The sequence below is a fragment of the Cyanidioschyzon merolae genome, chromosome 15 (assembly GCF_000091205.1).
Source record: "Cyanidioschyzon merolae strain 10D DNA, chromosome 15, complete genome".
Classification (NCBI taxonomy): Eukaryota; Rhodophyta; class Bangiophyceae; order Cyanidiales; family Cyanidiaceae; genus Cyanidioschyzon; species Cyanidioschyzon merolae.
In genome coordinates, this window is record NC_010141.1 from 408,281 (window position 1) to 426,697 (window position 18,417).

At 55.3% G+C, this 18,417-nt stretch overlaps 7 protein-coding genes across 7 annotated transcripts, besides 1 other annotated feature; 3 read left to right on the forward strand and 4 right to left on the reverse strand.

Moving 5' to 3' along the window:
• Positions 1 to 474: part of a sequence feature (repetitive element) that runs on past the window's edge.
• Positions 475 to 883: 409 nt separating this feature from the next.
• Positions 884 to 2,980, forward strand: CYME_CMO159C (unknown WD repeat protein; the record flags this gene model as incomplete). The annotated part of the gene is made up of 2 exons (XM_005537501.1): positions 884 to 1,404; positions 1,639 to 2,980. The coding sequence occupies 2 exons, from the start codon at positions 884 to 886 to the stop codon at positions 2,978 to 2,980; spliced, it is 1,863 nt and encodes a 620-aa protein (XP_005537558.1).
• Positions 2,981 to 3,455: 475 nt separating this feature from the next.
• On the reverse strand, positions 3,456 to 4,331 carry CYME_CMO160C (similar to archease; the record flags this gene model as incomplete). The annotated part of the gene is made up of 1 exon (XM_005537502.1): positions 3,456 to 4,331. The coding sequence occupies one exon, from the start codon at positions 4,329 to 4,331 to the stop codon at positions 3,456 to 3,458; it is 876 nt and encodes a 291-aa protein (XP_005537559.1).
• Positions 4,332 to 4,573: 242 nt separating this feature from the next.
• On the forward strand, positions 4,574 to 5,374 carry CYME_CMO161C (hypothetical protein; the record flags this gene model as incomplete). Its single annotated transcript, XM_005537503.1, has 1 exon — positions 4,574 to 5,374. The coding sequence occupies one exon, from the start codon at positions 4,574 to 4,576 to the stop codon at positions 5,372 to 5,374; it is 801 nt and encodes a 266-aa protein (XP_005537560.1).
• Positions 5,375 to 6,252: 878 nt separating this feature from the next.
• On the reverse strand, positions 6,253 to 7,146 carry CYME_CMO365C (hypothetical protein; the record flags this gene model as incomplete). Its single annotated transcript, XM_005537504.1, has 1 exon — positions 6,253 to 7,146. One exon carries the CDS (start codon positions 7,144 to 7,146, stop codon positions 6,253 to 6,255), a length of 894 nt encoding a protein of 297 aa, XP_005537561.1.
• Positions 7,147 to 10,967: 3,821 nt separating this feature from the next.
• On the reverse strand, positions 10,968 to 13,094 carry CYME_CMO162C (similar to ring zinc finger protein; the record flags this gene model as incomplete). Its single annotated transcript, XM_005537505.1, has 1 exon — positions 10,968 to 13,094. One exon carries the CDS (start codon positions 13,092 to 13,094, stop codon positions 10,968 to 10,970), a length of 2,127 nt encoding a protein of 708 aa, XP_005537562.1.
• A 2,342-nt stretch (positions 13,095 to 15,436) lies between these two features.
• CYME_CMO163C (similar to initiator tRNA phosphoribosyl-transferase) lies at positions 15,437 to 17,089 on the forward strand (the record flags this gene model as incomplete). The annotated part of the gene is made up of 1 exon (XM_005537506.1): positions 15,437 to 17,089. One exon carries the CDS (start codon positions 15,437 to 15,439, stop codon positions 17,087 to 17,089), a length of 1,653 nt encoding a protein of 550 aa, XP_005537563.1.
• Positions 17,090 to 17,498: 409 nt separating this feature from the next.
• On the reverse strand, positions 17,499 to 17,807 carry CYME_CMO164C (similar to acylphosphatase; the record flags this gene model as incomplete). The annotated part of the gene is made up of 1 exon (XM_005537507.1): positions 17,499 to 17,807. One exon carries the CDS (start codon positions 17,805 to 17,807, stop codon positions 17,499 to 17,501), a length of 309 nt encoding a protein of 102 aa, XP_005537564.1.
• Between the last annotated feature and the right edge of the window lie 610 nt (positions 17,808 to 18,417).

The following is an 18,417-nucleotide window of genomic DNA, read 5'->3' on the forward strand; positions in this document are numbered from 1 at the left end:
TGGGATGCAGCGTGCGTTCGCGAACTTTCTCAATCAGTTGAGTGACTTGAAGGAGGATAAAAGTCAGAGGCTCATAGTAGCGTACGGAGCAGGCCGATGGAAGACCCAAAAAGGACGACGCCAGCTCCAACGACGAGAACGTAGAGGGAGCGCGCACGGCGTTTTGAAACAATACCTGTAGATGAGTTTCGAACATCGTATACACACCATGAACTGGGGTGTACACTCCAGAGGGTGGAGATGGAAAAGTGCCAGCGGAGCCCTGAGGATACGAAAAAGTACGGAGCGCTGCCGGAAGGGCAAATGGAAAGGAGAGCGAAAGTTCGAGGATTGCTTGCATCAGTAAGTACAACCAGTGATGGCACGAAACGTATGGAGTTTGTGAACCGAGACTTTAACGCCGCCATCAATATAAGGAGATGTGCGGTGCTGGAGACGAGACCTCCAGCGTTGACAAGAGTGAACTTTGTTGGACAACCTCTCAAAGTCGAACTATATGAGAAAAAGTTGGAAGCAGTAGTTGGCGGCCGCTCCAAAAAGACGGGAAGGCGTCTACACAGCAGTTGGAGACGATTTGTCTAGGGCGCGTTCGCCGCCACCGCTGAAAACTGCGGGAAGCAACGTCTTTCTTTTGAAAGAGGTTTGTTGTTGCTGGTGGCGGTTGTGCATCTTTATATCCTGGATCGTGTCAGCGATCTCACACGGTACAAAAGTTGAAGGGGTGCAACACACGTACAGCTTCTCTGTCTGGGCACGTGCAACGCTCGAATCCTGGCGGCGCTCTCGAGACTGATAGAGAAAGCCCGCTTGTGAGGTATGCTCGGCGCTTGTTTGATTCGCGCTCTTACCCTGCGCAGGAAGCCGTGAACAAAATACTGCTGGCATGGAGGCAGAAGGGGTTGCTGTTGCGACTGCCGCAGAGCAGGCAGCACTAGTATTCTTCTGCGGTCCGCTGAACGGCAGCATCTTTGTAGCGGAGTGCGCAGAAGTAATAGATGCCGCTATCGTTGAGAGCTCCGAGGCGTGGCGCTGGACGGTGCGACCAGTGTGGCTGCGCTCTCCCACGAGCGACAACGCATTGAGCCCCGCACTGGCGAGAGCAACCACTGACGGACGCGAAAGAAAGCGACAGCGGACGAAACCTGCTGACGTATCCGCCAATGTGTCCGAACGAGAGCACCTCCGAGCAGCCAAGGTTGCCGCTGCCCGCTCTCTGCGTGGCAATGGGGTACGCTGTATCGCGGCTCAGCGCTGCGGGCGGGCGACAAGTCGGGGCGATGGCGAGACCTGCTGGATGCTTGCCGCTGCCGGAGATGATAAGATACTGCGCGTTTTTCGAGGGAAACACATACAACCCGCGCAAGCGACAGATGCAGCGATGCTCTGGGAGACTGTCGTCGAAAAGTAAGCTGGTTCGGTACGAGTACCTCGCTAGCATGCCGAGATCTAAGGATGAAGCGTATAACTGCATTGGACTAGAGTTTCTGAGTCTAATTCTGTGCTGAAAGCGTTGCTTTCCCTTGGCTGTCTGAAGCTTTCCGGAACGCTGGCCGGGTGCCTCGCACGCTTGACGATACGAGCGTCGCGGATGGAGCCTTTGCTGGACAGATAAACTAACCGCGGTAATTTTGAGCACAGAGCGAACCCGAAACGGATGACAGCTGTACAGCTGGGTTTCGACGGCCGTGTGGCGCTCACAGCCGACAAATTCGGTGACGTCTACGCGCTCCAGATCGGGGAGGAAGCGTTGCTGCCAGAGCCGGCTTGGCAGTATTTGTTGCGTCAGCCGGTATATGTTGCGGGGGACGCTTCTGTAGAGCCAGTCATGGGGCATTTGTCAATCATTACATCGTTGGCAATCGATCCTGGAGGCCGTCTCATAGCTAGTGCTGACATCGAGGGCCAAATTCGCATTTCGGCATTTCCGGAGGTGTACAGAGTAGAGCAAATCTACTCTAGTTGCGGCGGTGATCCATCATGGTGCACATCCAGCGACTTTATCACGAGACTCTCCTGGAAGCATGGTAGTCAAACGCCAACGCTCATAGGCGCTGGGACCGACGTCTGGTTCGTGGCAAAACAAGTGAAGCCGGTGCCCGCGGCACGCGACACTTGCGATGGTGAATCCTGTTGGCGTATCTGGGGTGGGCGTCTCGGCTCCTTGCGCGGAACTGGAGCGGCCTATGAGGGATCAACTTCAGACGAGAACGCATCAATGGTGGCCCGAGCGCCTTCTGAGGGTGCAGCTGGCCGCGCACTGGGTCGAGCATCGGGGCTGGAATCTTGCTCGACGCACGGTTTCACGTGGATTTGTCTGGATATCGATGCTCGCCTGACGCTAGCGCTCTGGGGCAACGCTCAGCATCAGACGTGCTTCAGTATTATTTCGTTGATGAACGCGGAATCCGAGAGCGCACTGCATCGTTTGAATGAAAGACTGGGCGATGCTCGAGCTCGCTATCGAACGCGTATACCAACCGGATGCTGCTCACTGCCGCTCAGCACGTGCTTGCCCAAGGGCCGTGAACACCAGCTCCGGTCGTTATCGACGCCCGTAGAACTGTGCTCGATGATCTTCGTTCCGACAGCGCCTGGTCCACTTGATGCCGCGGTCTGCTCGATGCATGAGACAGGCGCCCGGTGGACACCTGAGGTGACCCGAACCTCCACAGACGTCTCTGAACCCGAAGCTGTTCGTTTCTTCTTTGTTCTTCCCTTTGTGGAAAGCGATGACCCAGCAGCGGAGGATGCGCTGTTGCCTCTGGCGGCGACGATGCAGTGGACGCTCAACCAGTCCGTCGCAACTTGCATCCGAGAGTCCAGCGGGGCGTTCAGTACATCTGAGCGAGCAAACACACCTTACAATGCCTTACATCACTCGGGCTGGAGCTGGATATTCGATCAGGCATGCAACGCCGTGACCGGAGGCGACGGAAGCCCAGCGCCCGTGCCGACCCCCACTACGGAAACCTCGAGGTAGAGCAGGGACAATTGCCAAGGAAACCTCGAGGTACAGATTGTGCGTGAGAAAGCCTCACACGAGCGCTTCACGCGCGCAAACTGGTTTTTGGATGACGATTACCGCACGGAGAGTCGCGTCCGAGCCCAACGCGATGCATACATCGCGATAAAGCGCACAGACTTTCACAGCATACGTCGGATACTCGCCTATCGCAGCACAGTTCGCGTCGATGACGAGACCGTTACATGGTGCAGTTTTTAGCGTGCAAATGCTCAGGATATGATATCCCGACGACTCCAAGCTCCGCAAAGCCAATATCGACGCAAATTCTACGCTGCAGCCGGACGCTTTGGTGCTGCGGCTCTGGGTTACAGGGCTCTAGCGCCTGGTGACGGCATGCGGCTGCACCTGGAGATGTCGGTGACGCCCGGATCCACATATATCCACTATTGCCTGAACCAGTTCTCAAATCGACGGCGTATCCGCAGCGATTTCAGATATCCACGATAACGAAAACCTCGTAAACGCGCTCGGGGTCGTTGTCGGCAGCTGTCTCTGCCGGTGTTCGTTTACGAATCGTCATTGCGCTGTACGTGATCGCTTTTACCTCAGTGCCAGTGCCGTGTTTTTGTGGGTCAAAAGCCTCACCGAATGCAGTGACTTGCATCTGATAGGATTCTCGAGCTTCAGCGGTTAACTGGCCTTCCGAATCATTTAAATCGCTTTCTCGAAATAACTCTTTGTCGGAGACTGGTATTTGCCACGCCGTCACCAGCACTCGTGCAGCCACGAAGCCGTCCACGTGAAATCGATATAGACCCTCGGACAGAAAGTCGTACAGAAGACTCTTGAGATCGTGACCCCGAGCGCTCCACGTTTGCGGACTCGCATCCAAGCGCGCACGCACTTGTTCCACGTTGAGCATGACCCCGTAGAGTCCCAGCAGGCACTGGGCGAACGCCCCAGGCAATGAGCTCGACCACGCATGGATCATGACGTCGGCAGTGTGGTCAAGATACGTAAACTGGCCACGCGAGTCTAGAATGCTCGCCTCGGCGATCGCAACCGGGAACGCGTCGAGTGCCTCAGGCTGCTCCTCCGTTCGCTCCGGGACGTGGTGAGCACCAGAGTCCCGACACAAACGCTGACTTGAACCAGAGGCGTGGGCGCCTTCCTCGCCCTGCCCCATAGGATCATGCGTTTGGTCAAGTACCGCTTGCCCTGGCTGGTGCAGACTCTCCAGTGAAGAGGCAGCCGTCGTCGCTGGCTCAGACGTGCGAACCGTAGCCCGCCGCTGGCAACGGGGCCCCGCGGGACGCCTCGGAAGTGAACGGAACCCCCATTCGATCATATGCGGGTCAAGAGACATACTGTGGCACTGTTTGCTTTCAGGCAAGCGTCCAGTGCTGGCGTCGAGTCGCACGTTCAATACCCGAACTGAGTTTTGTCCACAAGCGACTTGTATCGCTGAGAAGCTATCTCCCAGCCGCGTACGGCGTTGCGCATGTGCTGGCGTCCTGCCGACGCACCGATGACTCCCAGGTCGTTGCCGCATTCACTTGTGAACTTGGGTGCCTGTGGGGCCACCTAAACAGCATAAATCCAGAAAGCATGGCGTTTGGAGTGGTTCCGCAGACACCAAGGCAACAGCCGTCTTTTTTTCGTTCGCGAACGACGTGCTGTTTCGTGCAACGAACTGCGCAGAGCTCTCCCGCAGTCCTGCGAGCGGCTAGTGCGCTCTCCTGGAACGAAGGCGGAGCCCAGAGGCCGCTTTGGTTCGTTCCCCCGGCCACAGGAGGACAATCTAAACATTGTGCGAGTGGTAGTCTGTTGATCGCTGCCTCTGACGGGAAACCGGCGCACACGAACTTGAACCGTCAACGTTCGGGGCCTGCATATCGACCGTCGCGGGACACCAGGCGCGGTGGACACCACCGTGCAGGCGGACGCCCCCAAGCAAGGCGTTCCGAACAGCAGTGTTTCGTGCTCGTCGCCAACCCGTGCAGACGACCAACGCAGCGCCCGATTATTGAAGTTCGGGCAAGCAAGGCTGTCTTTGGGAAACGAGCAACGGTGCGGACCCGAGCGCGAAGACGCCTTCGCGCTGCTGCACGGCAAGTGCTGGTGATCTGGGGACGCAGCGACTTTTCCTACGTTATTCACGGCTTACCGGAATGTCTCTTTGTGTCGTGGAAAGACCTGCTACAGGAAATGATGGAAGCTTTGCAACGGTCTGGTTGTGCGCATGAGAAAGCTCGTGCTCCGCCACGTCTACCGCAGCACCCACACGACGCCTCCTCTTCATCAAATGGGCAGGCGTCTGCCGCGGAATCCACCAAAGACGGTTCTCCAGCCGCGCAGTTGACTCAAACAGATGAAAAACCCACTACAGACGCGTTTCGACGACAGTAGCGCCAATGTCACTGCAGTGAAGCGGCGCTCGAACCATACCAGCATGACGACTCAGACAAGAGCTGGAAGTACTGTATCGCATGAGCCGATGTTGGCGACCATTCTTCCATTCCATTGAGGAGTAGAATCGATGATGCGAGGAGGTCGCCATGCGCGCTAGTGGATGATAGCGAATAGAGCGAAACGGCATTCAGTGCTGTGGCCGACGACAGTGCCCCAGATGCATGCCCCTAGCCCAATGCCCCTATTCTGATCACGATACCTGCAGCGATGCCTTGGTGTAGCGTTTTTCGGATGCAATACAGGCAGGCTGCATCGAATGGATGCGGAATATGGCGGGAAACGGGACACGTGTGCCTTGAATGAACCCCGCGATCATGAGGAACAAGCGGACTCGCCCGTGTGTGTATCAACCGCGTCTCCTTGCGGTGTTCACATTCCGCTGATAAAGCGCTTTGCTGAGTACGAGACGTTCTCGTGATGAGAGCGCAGCCCCGGTGCTTGTCTCTCGCAGTGATCACGCCCATGGCAGAGCACTGGGAACCCCCGCATTGCACTCATAAAGCGCTTTGCTGAGTACGAGACGTTCTCGTGATGAGAGCGCAGCCCCGGTGCTTGTCTCTCGCAGTGATCACGCCCATGGCAGAGCACTGGGAACCCCCGCATTGCACTCATAAAGCGCTTTGCTGAGTACGAGACGTTCTCGTGATGAGAGCGCAGCCCCGGTGCTTGTCTCTCGCAGTGATCACGCCCATGGCAGAGCACTGGGAACCCCCGCATTCCACTCATAACGCGCTTTGCTGAGTACGAGACGTTCTCGTGATGAGAGCGCAGCCCCGGTGCTTGTCTCTCGCAGTGATCACGCCCATGGCAGAGCACTAGGAACCGGAACGAGTGCGTGCACTGCGATTCAGCTTGAGAATGAGGAGATCCTCGATACCATGTGCTAAACGAATACCTGGTGGACAGCAAATATCCCGACCATATCGCCGCTCTTCGAGTTGCATACGCGCCACACTGATTGCTAAAAACGGAGGCGGTATCACGTCGCGCTCCACGAACACATCGATGGCTCGTACGATCCAGTTCACGAACCCGAGTTGAAGGTCGGTGCATTCCTCCAGATCGGTCGGACGAACTGGCAGCCGCATTCGAAAGCCACGGGGGTGCAGTACACCCGATACATCAACGGCATAAAAACCCGCATGAATAGGCAGCATGTTCACCGGATCGATTTGGAGCTGTCGTAGAACAGCCCGATAACAGTGGTCGATCGGTTGTGCTGATCCGTTTTGCACAGCGCTTAATGCCGCTTCATCAGTGTAAACAATGAGGTTATAGAGTGGTCCGCAAAACGTCAGTGAGTTACGTCGATTCCGAGCGCAGCGGTGGTAAACATGCAGGTCCGCATAGAGCGGCTCCAACGGCACACTAAGATAGATGTCAGGCTGTTGATAGCGTTGAATCACCGCAGGGATCATGGTTTTCGAGTGTCTGTTTCGGGACCTTGCCGAGCTGGCACGGTTCGGTCGCAGCATCCCCGTCAGGCTAGTGAGTGCGGGGTGTAGAGGCGCCAACCACTGAGGCCCCGGTGACTGCTCCACTGCTGCAGACGCTTTCTGCACAGTCGCTGCCTGAGCTGCCTGCCGGTGCTGTTGGTTGCGTAGGCCCCAGCGCGACTCTTGGAGTGATCTAGCAACGCGACTGGCAACCTGAGGCTGCACGCGAGCCGAGGCTAGCGCCGCTCGTTGCACAGCGATCCAGCCCTGCATGTGCCTCTCGGAACAACCGGCGTTTGTTGAGCTATACCAACAGCTGGACGTGAAACTCAAACTTCGAAACTGAAGTATAAACGCTCTGAAAGAAAACAACGCCAACGCTGCAGCGGCAGGTGCGCTGTCGTCTCTCGGAACACTGAAACCGATGATTGTATGCCGCTGAATGCCATGGTTGTGGGCAAAGCAGCGAATTCTGGAGAACCTGTACCAGAACACCCTATTTATCTTGGTTTCCCCAAAGGCATGGAACAAAGGGAAAGTATCGAGTAGAGTGGAGACAAGTCCCGCAACGTCTGTGTGCTGTGCCTGCTGGCATGACCTGTACCAGAACACGCTATTTATCTTGGTTTCCCCAAAGGCATGGAACAAAGGGAAAGTATCGAGTAGAGTGGAGACAAGTCCCGCAACGACTGTGTGCTGTGCCTGCTGGCATGAAGGAGAACGGCATGACGTGTCGGTGTCAGTCACTTTTTCGGTCAGCAGGCGGATGAACTACCCGCGCCGTTGTTCCTATGCTGATAGCCTTGCACCGAAAACAGAACTTGGGAAACTCTATTCACACCACTGTATCTAGTGGTCCTCTGGTTCCACTCCGCACGCCCAATCCGAAATACCATTGAATACGTCGTAGAATGAGAAGTTTCCATGCCTTGGATACGAATGGTGATATATGGACGCGCATCGACCGAGATAAGAAGCACTTTTTGCGATAGACCTTTCGAGCGTTGAACAACTCATAATCGATTTTTTAGTGGCATATGAACGCTGATTACCGGAGCAATCAGAGATTCGTCTCTTTCGATGAGACGTTATGAGGTAGCAATGCTAGACCTGCATATGCATCATCCTGGAGAGCGCAACCCTTTTGCTCCCAGAGATGGGCCTGAGCGGCGACTCAGTCGTACGCTCGCCCACAAATCGCTAAATGAACAGAGACCTTCAACATCTTCTCCTTCGTCGAAGCACTCTTCGTGCCTTCTCCTTCCAATATTTTTGCGTCCTGCTCTTGGACAACGTCCCTAAACATGCTTGGACAGCTGGCGAGGCGGACACGGCTGAGAATTGCTTTGAGCTGCGCTTCGTGCTTGCTGATTCTCCTTCGTTTAATGCAGTCGATGGCGTCTTCACTGTTGCCCAGTGACAGTTTTTCAGTAACGGACCAATAGGGGAATCGTTCGCGTCCAAAACATCGATGGATGCAGGGCGCTATTAGGAATCGTGTAGCTTCTGACTTGAGGCAGACTGGCCGAGATTTCCTCGTATGAAGCATCCAGTTAAGCCACTGATCGTACGAGTTCGGGACCTAGGGATGCCAATTCTCCACAATTCTCTGGTTTGCTTCCAGCAAACCTTCAATACGGCAACACAGCTAATGCTCGGGACTGAAGAGGCTGCACAGATTGTACATAGGATCCGGGATGTACACATCCGCGTCCCAGAATACCATGACACGTTGCCGCAGCACGTCGGCGATGCGAGCATCCAAAGCGCGGGTACCGAACCTTGTCTGACGAACATCGAAAAAGAACATCTCCATATGCAGATCATTGTCGTGAAGTTCATGCAGCGCAGCAGCTGAGCGTTGTGCCCACAAATTCGTGGTCCGGTAAAATGCGAAGTGATGCACATGATTCTTGGGATGTTGATAGAGGCAAGTGATCGGCTGGTGCCACAAGACATCGAGGTGATTGCGAGCTCAGACGAGATGCCGCAACGAGATCCAGAGACGCTTCAGGTCGTTCATGCTTATGATGGTGCTCTGTTTCTCGGACTGTTGGATGTCGCATGCAGATATCGTTGGAAATGTGATGTGTTCGTGCATTCCTTGCTACCTGCACTCCCGTGTTTTCCTGAAGCGAACGCTCCAGAGCAAGGAATGCTCCATGTCACTGCAACCCGGGCGCTCTCGCCTCCTCAAAGCTTGAGGACGATATGGTCCCCATGAGTCACATCTACGCCAAAGATATTACCATGGACAATTGGATAGCGTACTTTACGGCCTGTTCAGGGAGCGACGGCTTGTCTCTGGCAGCAAACGTAGAGGAGTATTCCGACAACATCGCCTGGAGCGTTGGCGGAGCCTTTGCAAGGTGTCTCGTTTACAGGGAAGAAACGGAAAGAAGCCGATCAGACAATCGAGATCAACGGAATATCCATTTGTATGCAATTCTTGGAACCTTTGCCTGAAGCGAGCGGCTACAATCGATTGCAACCTTTCGTGTAGATGAAGCTCAGGACTTTGTGGTACACGTGGATGCCGGGTCGAAAGCCGTCATCGTCATCGCCACGCGTCTCGATCAGGAGCGCGGATCCAAACGCCTGATCGGGAGCATGGACGACGCTGCAAAACTATTCGAAGGCTCTTTACGATAGCGAGAAGGCCACGCTGGAGGCCAGGATGCGTACCAGCAGGTCGAAGGACGGGATCAGGACCCGTTCGACGCGCTGAGCACCGCATCGAGCCGATGAGGATGCTATTTACGCAGTACTCAGAGCGTCCGTGAGCATCCAGATGCTTTATGAAGACGAGTTTTGACAGGCGTGTATGTCAGATCGCGCTGGAGTCGCCAATTGTTCTGATTGGATGGAGACAAGAACATGCTTTAGCCAATTGCATGAATGAGTTGGAAAAGTGACTCGCCGACAAATCGCGTCTATCACTGGTAACCTATGGTGCTAGACGTGCCGTAGCGCGCAAAGGCTGCCCGTTTCCCATGATGAACCGAGCGTACAACGAGTGCAGGTATTGATCCTGAGCGATTCCCATCGATGCGCTCGAGGCGGCATATGCGCACCACGACCATGAACGCATGTGGAATCTGGTAGAAGGAACCAGTGTGAAGCAGATTCGGATGCACTATCTGGTGTCCGGGAAGCGGACCGGACGCCAGATACCGAAGTGATCGAAGATGAGAGGCTTGCTGTGCTGCGATTCCACGAGCAACAACGCACTTTCTGAACCCAGACCTGAATGCCTCCATCACCAATACGAAACGTGTCGTGCTTGCAGGGCGTCCGCCGGCCTTGTATCGATCGATGCTTCGAGGTGATCGCTTCGTACTCAATGTTAGCGTTGTGCTAAAAAGGCTGAAGGCTTCTGATGGGTAAAAATCAATAGCCAGGAGGCCGAGCATTGGAATCTCGAAAGGAGTACGGCATTGGCAGGGCACGGTTCAGCAATTCAAAAACGCCAAAAGCGTGGTATATATGCGACAGGAACACTTTCAGCCTGGGCAATCAATGACCAATTGATGAGCTTCATGAATTGATGTTGCTGAGTACACGAAACTCGCCATCGACGAAGGTTGATGGCGTTACGTCTCGATCGCAGTGATGAAGGCGTAGCAAACAATGGGGAACAACGAGTATTCCCATGCATTTACGGGAAGTAGTCTCCGAGCACGCGGTAGCAGCTTGGGGCGGAAAGATGCCCCGCTTGGTGACCAGCCAGTCACTCGGTCTGTCAGCCAGACAGCCGGTGCCATGAGGTATCTTGCCGACAGGTGTCTAGCCCGCCATCCATGCTCGTATCCCTTTCAACTACAACGTTCTAGAATTCGCCAGTACCGTCCACGCTTTGTCACGAACGGCTGTCGCGGACGCCGCCTATGGTGTGTCCAGTTCCTGCCTAACGTTTTCGAATCAATCGGATGCTCGCTAATTTCGTGCGGCGAAAGAGTCACGCCCCTTGTCGTTGCAGCACAGGCACGCCATCCCCAGCCGCTGATGACCGAATGCAGGGTCAAACGAGCCTTCGCGTGCCTGCATACAGCGCCTGGAAGAGCGGGACGCCGGCACGCGGATGTGCTGACGCATCATCGCAACTGCGGCTGGGGAGAGTCGGTGGCATTCGATGACTCGGTGTGCGTCGATGACGGCAGACTCTGGCTGGTACGTCGCGAAACGAGCCATGCTGAACGGGGCCATGGCCAACGGCGATACGTCGTTGCACCGGTGCTTGCTTCATGAGCTTGCGTTGCTGGCGCTACCGGCGCATTCATCATGGTGCCGCTCGGCGGGAGCGCTTCACCAATACCCCGCTCGACGTCTCCAGGTTGTGCAACTGGATCCGGTAAACGAGGTTCATTTGGTAGAGCATGGTTCCGCAACAACGGCGAAAAGTCTTCGCGACATACCGGGCACGCCGGATGCTTGCGCAACCACGGGTCAATGCAGTCTGTATGAAAAAGGTGGTGGCAACCGACCCGACGCACGCGATCCCCATCTGCAAAATCCTCCAGACACACTGGACACGTGATGCTGCTGTAGGCGATCGACCTCTCTGGGTCGAACATGGCGGATTCGGGGGGTAGTCGCGGCACAGCCGCTAGATCCGTCGTTGATTTCGCCAACTCTCGCGCTTGAACAAGCAGCGACGGTGAAGTCAACGATTCCGCGGAATTCGGCATCATCATATACGGTGTCGTGTTATCATTGATCGCATCAGGGGTGCGCTCGCCCCCTAGAGGTACCCCTGGAGTTGCTGCAGCGTTTTCCCCAGCGGCAGCGTCGTCACTCGTATCCGAGCGCTTGCAGGATTGATGCTCTCCGCTGCAATACAAAGACGCTGGGAATACAGCTTCAATTTTTTCAGGTGGTATCGGAGGAAGACGGTTGCGGGCACCGCGCTGCCCTCGCAACGGCACGATTCGAATGCCGCTGTTCGCGAGCCTCTGAGCTTCGGCCTCGCTGACGTAAGGACCCATCGCATAAAGAACGCCTGGATCCGTCGGGTATTCCCGCCGCGGGAACAACCAGGCGAGAAGCAGCCCTATACCCAAGACGCCGGCGATGCCTCCGAAAAGTATCGGGAGTAGGAAAAACCAGCTGTTGTAGAAAGGCGGCCCGGTGCACGCCGGCGACGCCGGTGGACACGAACCACTGCTACCGCCACAAATTTTCACTTGCAGGGTCACGTTTGCCTTGGAGAACGGATCCATATTCGTTGGACAATACCGGTTTGCAACCGAAACCCAGTACGTGCTTGCATTTGGTGACAGCAACACGTTTTGCGTCGAATAGCCGCAGATGAAACTGTTCGTATCCGATTCGTTCGCTGGGAAGTTATCATTCGGAGAGAATGTTGCGAACACAGGCATCGACCGGTAAGATCCATTGTCCGGGGTAACCAAAAGCTCTGGGCAGCCGTTTTGCCCTTGAATCGCTAACGTAACAGCATAGTTGGTAGCTCCCGAGCTCGTATTCAATGTTTGTGCGGAGAAGCGATAATACGACAAGGTGCTGAAATTCACCAAAGTCGTCGTGGATTCTCCAACAGTAATATTGGGTGCCTCCACTGAGCAGTACGGTCCGACAAGGCTGCCGCTGCAGTCACATACCCCCCTGGTACTACAGGTCCCATTTCCCCAGCACGGACTTTCGGAGAACGGTCCTAAGGCGCAGGTTTGCTTCAGCGAGTCCGCGAAGCGCAAACGAATCGGCCCCTGTATCGTGATTGATTGCGGCTCGCTCGTTAGTACAGAAGAATAGTTCCCCTGGACTGCTACATTCAACGTCCTATTCCCAAACTGCGTCTTATTCAAGACAACATAAACGTATGGGAGTCCAGCGAGATAGCCCCAGTTGTCCGTAGCCAGCGTCAGATTTCGTGCAACATCCTGAACAGTGAGCTCGACGCGCCCAGCCAAGCGAAAAGCATCAACCGTCACGTTTTCTCGTGACATTTCAATTATAAGATACGAGCTATCCATGGAAGATGTATTGACGCGAAACGACAGCGCGGGGCTCGCTACCGGCAAACTAGCGAAACAAGCCGAGCTATCCTGTGTCAAAACGGTGTCGTTCGAGCACGTTTCATTTATCGCGCTCCATGGTACTGGAGTCGGCACAGAAGCGTTGACATGCCCAGTGAAGCGTAGCAGTAACAGGGATAAAACCCCAAGCAAGAAACCGAGCTGCGCTCGGTGCTCATGGCTCGCCATGGGCGCTGCTATCTGCCGTGGAGCGCGCGCCTCGTGCTCACGTTGGCGTTCACGTACCGCCCCAGGCGTGAAACTTGTGCCACTGGTCAAAGCTTTGAAAGTGGAAACTATCACTGCTAGGTTGTACGCACACACCGCAACTCAAGAAGCAGGTATCCGAGCGTTCGTTCAGAGTCCGGATTCCGGGTGCGGAAATCGACGTTGGCGTTGTGAACACGATCGCGCTGCATGCGGCAACGCAAAGGGCGCATCCTCACAGAGGAGCCAGAATACGCTGAAACGTGCAGTTTTTTGGCCATTCTATATGCTTTTGAGAGAGCCACAACATAGCGCACAACTCCTCGCACGCTACCCCTGTACCAGGTGAAAAGAAGGACACGAAGCTGGTTGCTCTGGTTCTTTTTATTCGATTTCTTGTACAATATTAGCTGTAAATGGACAGTCTCTACATTTGGCGTACAGCGAAAGAGCGCTTTACGTACATGGACGTGATTTAAGGACTTTCGGTCATCGTTTTGAGGTGTGTACTTGGACGCTTTGACGAAGGCATATGCTACGTAACGTTAATGAAGATGGGTCGTGACACACTCGAATGAGAGCTCGTAAAATAACCGATAGCAGTATTCCATGCGAATGCACGAGCCTCAACTCTCGTTCCTTCGCTATGCGACGCATGCTCCATATGATGCATGCGTCAGGTTTTCGATATCTCTGTTTCAAGACACATTGTGGGGGCAGCGATTCACACACTCGGATTGACGAGGATAAACAGTCGACGTCGTACTTTGACGACATCTTCACAGCAGAGGCATCCGCGAAGGGGCTGAATTCTCATCGCTTTTAGCGACGCTATGTTATCGCGTATCTGCCAGTATCCCGCCCGATTCATCCACTGTACACCTTTCAAAAAGTATTGAATCGGATGCCGGGCTTCAAGTAGGCACACCCGCCGCAGCAGAACGAAGACGCCACGACTCCTGTAGACGATACCACGGAACTCAAGGCTATTTGGGTAGCTAGATCTATGAAGTCTCTGGTGCTTCGTTGAGAGTCGGTGGAAATCTCTAAACATCCTTGGAGGAGCTGAGATCTCCTCTCTGGATACCTGTAGCGATTGTGTACGCACCGTATTTTGGTTCGATTCACGTATCTCGCAGCGTAGAAAAGTTCCGCTCCGACCGGTAAAGTCGCGTTTCCTCAGCTTCGAATGTCATGAGTCCAGCCAGCCGGTACTTGCACACATATCTACCCATACATGTCCATGCACATGTACATAGAATGCGGAGCTGTCGTCGAACGCATGGGCGAGGCACGATCCCACTTCTTAGCCGCCACGAGCCCCGTGAGAATACACCAAACGACCCATAATCATCATTTGCAACGGAAATATCCATCCGCTCCAGTTACCGTGCCCTAGCGATGAAGGATGGTACGCACCACTTGGAAGCAAGCGCAGCGAAGAGCTGAATCACTGAGCGAGACCCGCTTATGTCGCTGGGATTCCCTCGAAGCCTGTTAGGACAAAGCGCTTGGAAACCTGCCCTATTGTTTCCACATTACCCTCGAGTAAAAATCGATCTCAAATGCACTTGAATACAATACCAAAAGCGTCTAGTGACGACGCAGATCCCTCAAAGCTCTATGGTATAGAGCGCGGCTCGCTTCACCGATCATCGAGGTGGCGCTTGTTCGGAACTCGGAAGACGTCCGCACTTGAGCGGTTTGTCGACCTGCACGCTGCTCGGGACGTGAGGCATACGTTGACCTTTAAATCTTCGAATAGCCACAGTTTTCGGTCTTCTTAACTGATTCAGCATTCGATCTTGAACGCGTCTTCGACGAAGCTGGACACCGGTCTGGCCCGTGCGCCTACAGAGGCGCAGCAGCCGCCAGAGGACCCTGGCCTGACTACTGTCGTAGAAAAGTTCCGAGCGACGTTCGATGCTAACTTGGACTGGCAACCGCTGCAGTATGGCTTGGTAGATGCTGTAACGCCGGGCGCACAGCGGAAAGGTTCTGTTTCTCAGGTCCTTCGCGCAGAACGCAAAGCTCAGCGACAGAGAGCGAACAGACTCGCCTCTATCGCCGTGGACGCGGCAGCCGTCCAAGCACTCTACGAACAAGGCAGCTGGGTACTTGCGCCTGAACTCGCTGGAAACGCTGCTCTTGGGACGTCCCCAGAGCAGAACTGGCTTCGTTGCTGGCCGCTGCTGGGGAACAAACGTTGCGGACGCTGGTACGTGCCGCCGCCGAACACTTTCGCTCAGCTGGGCGAACTTTCATTCGAACCAGTGGTGCACTTCAAGTCCGTTGATGGGCATCATGGCAAACAGCGCTTTTCAATGCGGTTCATGAACTTGCCAGCCTTGTTACAATGCATTCGCTGCGGAGGCCTGGCGATTGTGGATGCGACCCGCTCCGGGAAACTCTGGCCGGATGCGTTACGCTGCACCTTGCCATTGTGGTGTGCAGTAATGAACGCTTTGTGGTGGTGGCCCGTTTTCCACAGCTCGGTCGACGATGTCCCGGATCCTGCACAGCTCTCGTGTGTTGCAGCATTCTGGCTACGCCTTTGTTGCAACTGGGGCATCGACAAGGACGAAATGACACAGTTGGGGCAAGCGGCCGCCGCTGCACTGGGCGCATTGATATCCTGCAAACCTTTTATGGACTGGTTTGAAGAAATGATCCGCCAGCGCAGTGACTGGGGTGTACTTTGGCCAATGGTCGCATTTCGAGGCGACCAAAAACTCGCTGAAAGGTTTCAGGGAACGTCCGCATGTCGCGTTTGTTCGGGACAGTCGTCGAGCGATACCGGGGACTGGCTCTCGCTCAGCTGCTCAGTACGCGAGGCCTTGGCGGTGCTGCAGCAGGTCGGAATGCGTCTGCAGTACACCGGGGGCAAGCAGTCGTCTCTGCATGTGATACCTGTGGTTGGGATTTCCGCATCTGATGCTCGCCAGGAGGGCAACCCGATCCTCAGTTGTCGTTACCGCTATGTCGCTGGTGCCGGAGACGACGAGGAGTCCTGGAGCGAGGGCCTCGAGCCGACGCTCTGGTGGCAATACCAGTCGCGTATTCGGGATGTGCTCGCACAGGGTGAAGCACTTTCGTCCGTCCTGCCTGATCAGTCGGCTGAAAACAGGCACATTTGTGGGATAGATCACGGAAGCTGCAGAGTAGAGATCCTTGCAAGCATTTGGAAGCAGGAGCGTGTACATGTTTTTCTGGGACGTTGCGCCTGTTCCAGGGCTAACCCAACATCTGGAGACCACTGTGGACTCCAGTCGGAGAATTCCTTGCACGCTCGCCGGGTTTTCTGGCTGGATGCGCTCCCTTGCAAGCGCTCTTCGCGTGCAGCAGCAATGCTAGAGTCCAGTTTACGGAGTGCAAGCGTCGCAATACAGCAGACGCGCTCAAACGAAGACCTAAGCCCGACGCGTAGCCCGTCTACGCAACCTTTGCATTGCACGCCGCACGAACTCGAGAGAGAGCAATCGACAAAAGCTTGGAAGCAGCCGGAAGCCGCGGGAGCGCGCTCCGCGCCTCGCGCCTATGCACACCATGGGGATAACTCCGCCCAACAGTGTGCTCGCTCGGCATCGTATGCTCCATGCAAACATTTGCTGAATTCAGGACAGCCTGCAGCGAGTAACGGTCAGCAGCGATGCGAGGATTGCCTAGCGGTAAGCAACGGCAAGCTGTCTCGTGCAGAGGCGAGCGCTGCCGCCCTTCTCGATACGCTGTTGCCCCAGATACGCCAGTGTATACAGGAAGAGGATCGATCGGTGGTGCTAGCCTCCACAGCGGGGGACGGCCTGGCGCTCGCAGCCGCCCTTGTCTGGCTGGCCACCAGTGGTCTGCAGCAGCCAGAGACGGGGCTGTGTCGTCTTCAAGAGACTCTCCTGCTCCTACAGTGTCGATATCCTTCAGCGGAAGTGTCTCAAGCGGTCATGAAGCTGGTTCGCGCACACCTGCGACGTTATGCGAGGTAGACATCTGGACATAATGCCAATTTCCATCGATACACTATCAAGATTAGAGAGGTCGAGGAAGTTTCGCAGGGCACCGCTGTAGATGGCGGCATGCAAACAGGCTCTCGCTTACGCCCAAGAAACCCAGATGCGTGAGCGGGTCCTCACGAACGCCCACAGAAGAGATAGCGACGCGGCTGACGTGGCAACGGTACGAGAGCGGGTGCCTGCTGGCTCACCACACGCCTGCTCCTAGTGCACCTACGAACGCACCATACCAAAGCAGCTGGCAGTGCAGCAACACAAGAACAGGTGCCTCGAGGTTTATCACACGCTTGCTCACAACTGGTCTCTGGACACGGAAGCGAACTTCATTCTTTCCAGCGCAAGAACTGGTGGCCGTTGCGAGCCCGCGGGTATCCCTTTCGCCCTAGCGGACGACGCGAAAGGGGTTCCACTGCCTCCACTCGTCAGGGTGCTGCGGCGGAGGCAACCACTCGATGTCAACGCGATCCACCCGCGCAAGCTCTGGACCACGACGACACCAAGCCAGGAGCTCCTCAACTTTTGTAGTGGTTCCAAACGCCTCGAGCTCCACGGAGCCGTCGGCACAGTTTCGCACCCAGCCAGCTACGCCGAGCTGTGTGGCTTTCTCCTGCGTGGAAGCTCGATAAAAGACGCCCTGTACAAGACCGTAAACTCGAGCTCTACAGTGACAGAGGCTTGGACTCGCTTCCATTTGACCCAGTAGGTCACGTGTCCTATGTGTTTGCTGTGAACGGGATTGCAGCACTCGCGAGCAGTTCATCGCGGTTTCCTCGTTCCGTTCGCTTCCAGGCGATACCAACACGCTGTCTGTTTCAACGACCATTTGCATGGGTTTGTGTGTTGACTACCAGCTGTTATTCGGATTCGAAGTAGCTCAGATATGCAGTGCTCTGATACATACGCTTGAGAGCACCTTAGCGCTCCTGGGGCATTCTGTGCGCTTGCAGCGATGTTCTTCTTGACCCTGGATGAGGAGCGACTTGGATTGCCTCGTAGCGTATCGTACTATTTTCGCGGTAAACGAGTCGTTTAGTTCCCGAAATCGCTTTGTAAACGCAGTGTCTCTACGCCTTGAGGCAGTGCGGAGATATCGGGCTTGTGTTGCTTTTCAAGGCGAACATGGTCAGAGCCCCGGAGTTCCGCCATGTGTGCGTCCGCCTTGAGAATGCCCGGCGATAGCTTGAGTGCATCTCTTCCGAGCACATATCAAGCAGAGTCTCAAGAATCCCCATGTTGGTATTGATTCAGTACGGAGCATCGGTGCAGCACGCCTGCGACCTCAGAACTGATGCCGGAAAACA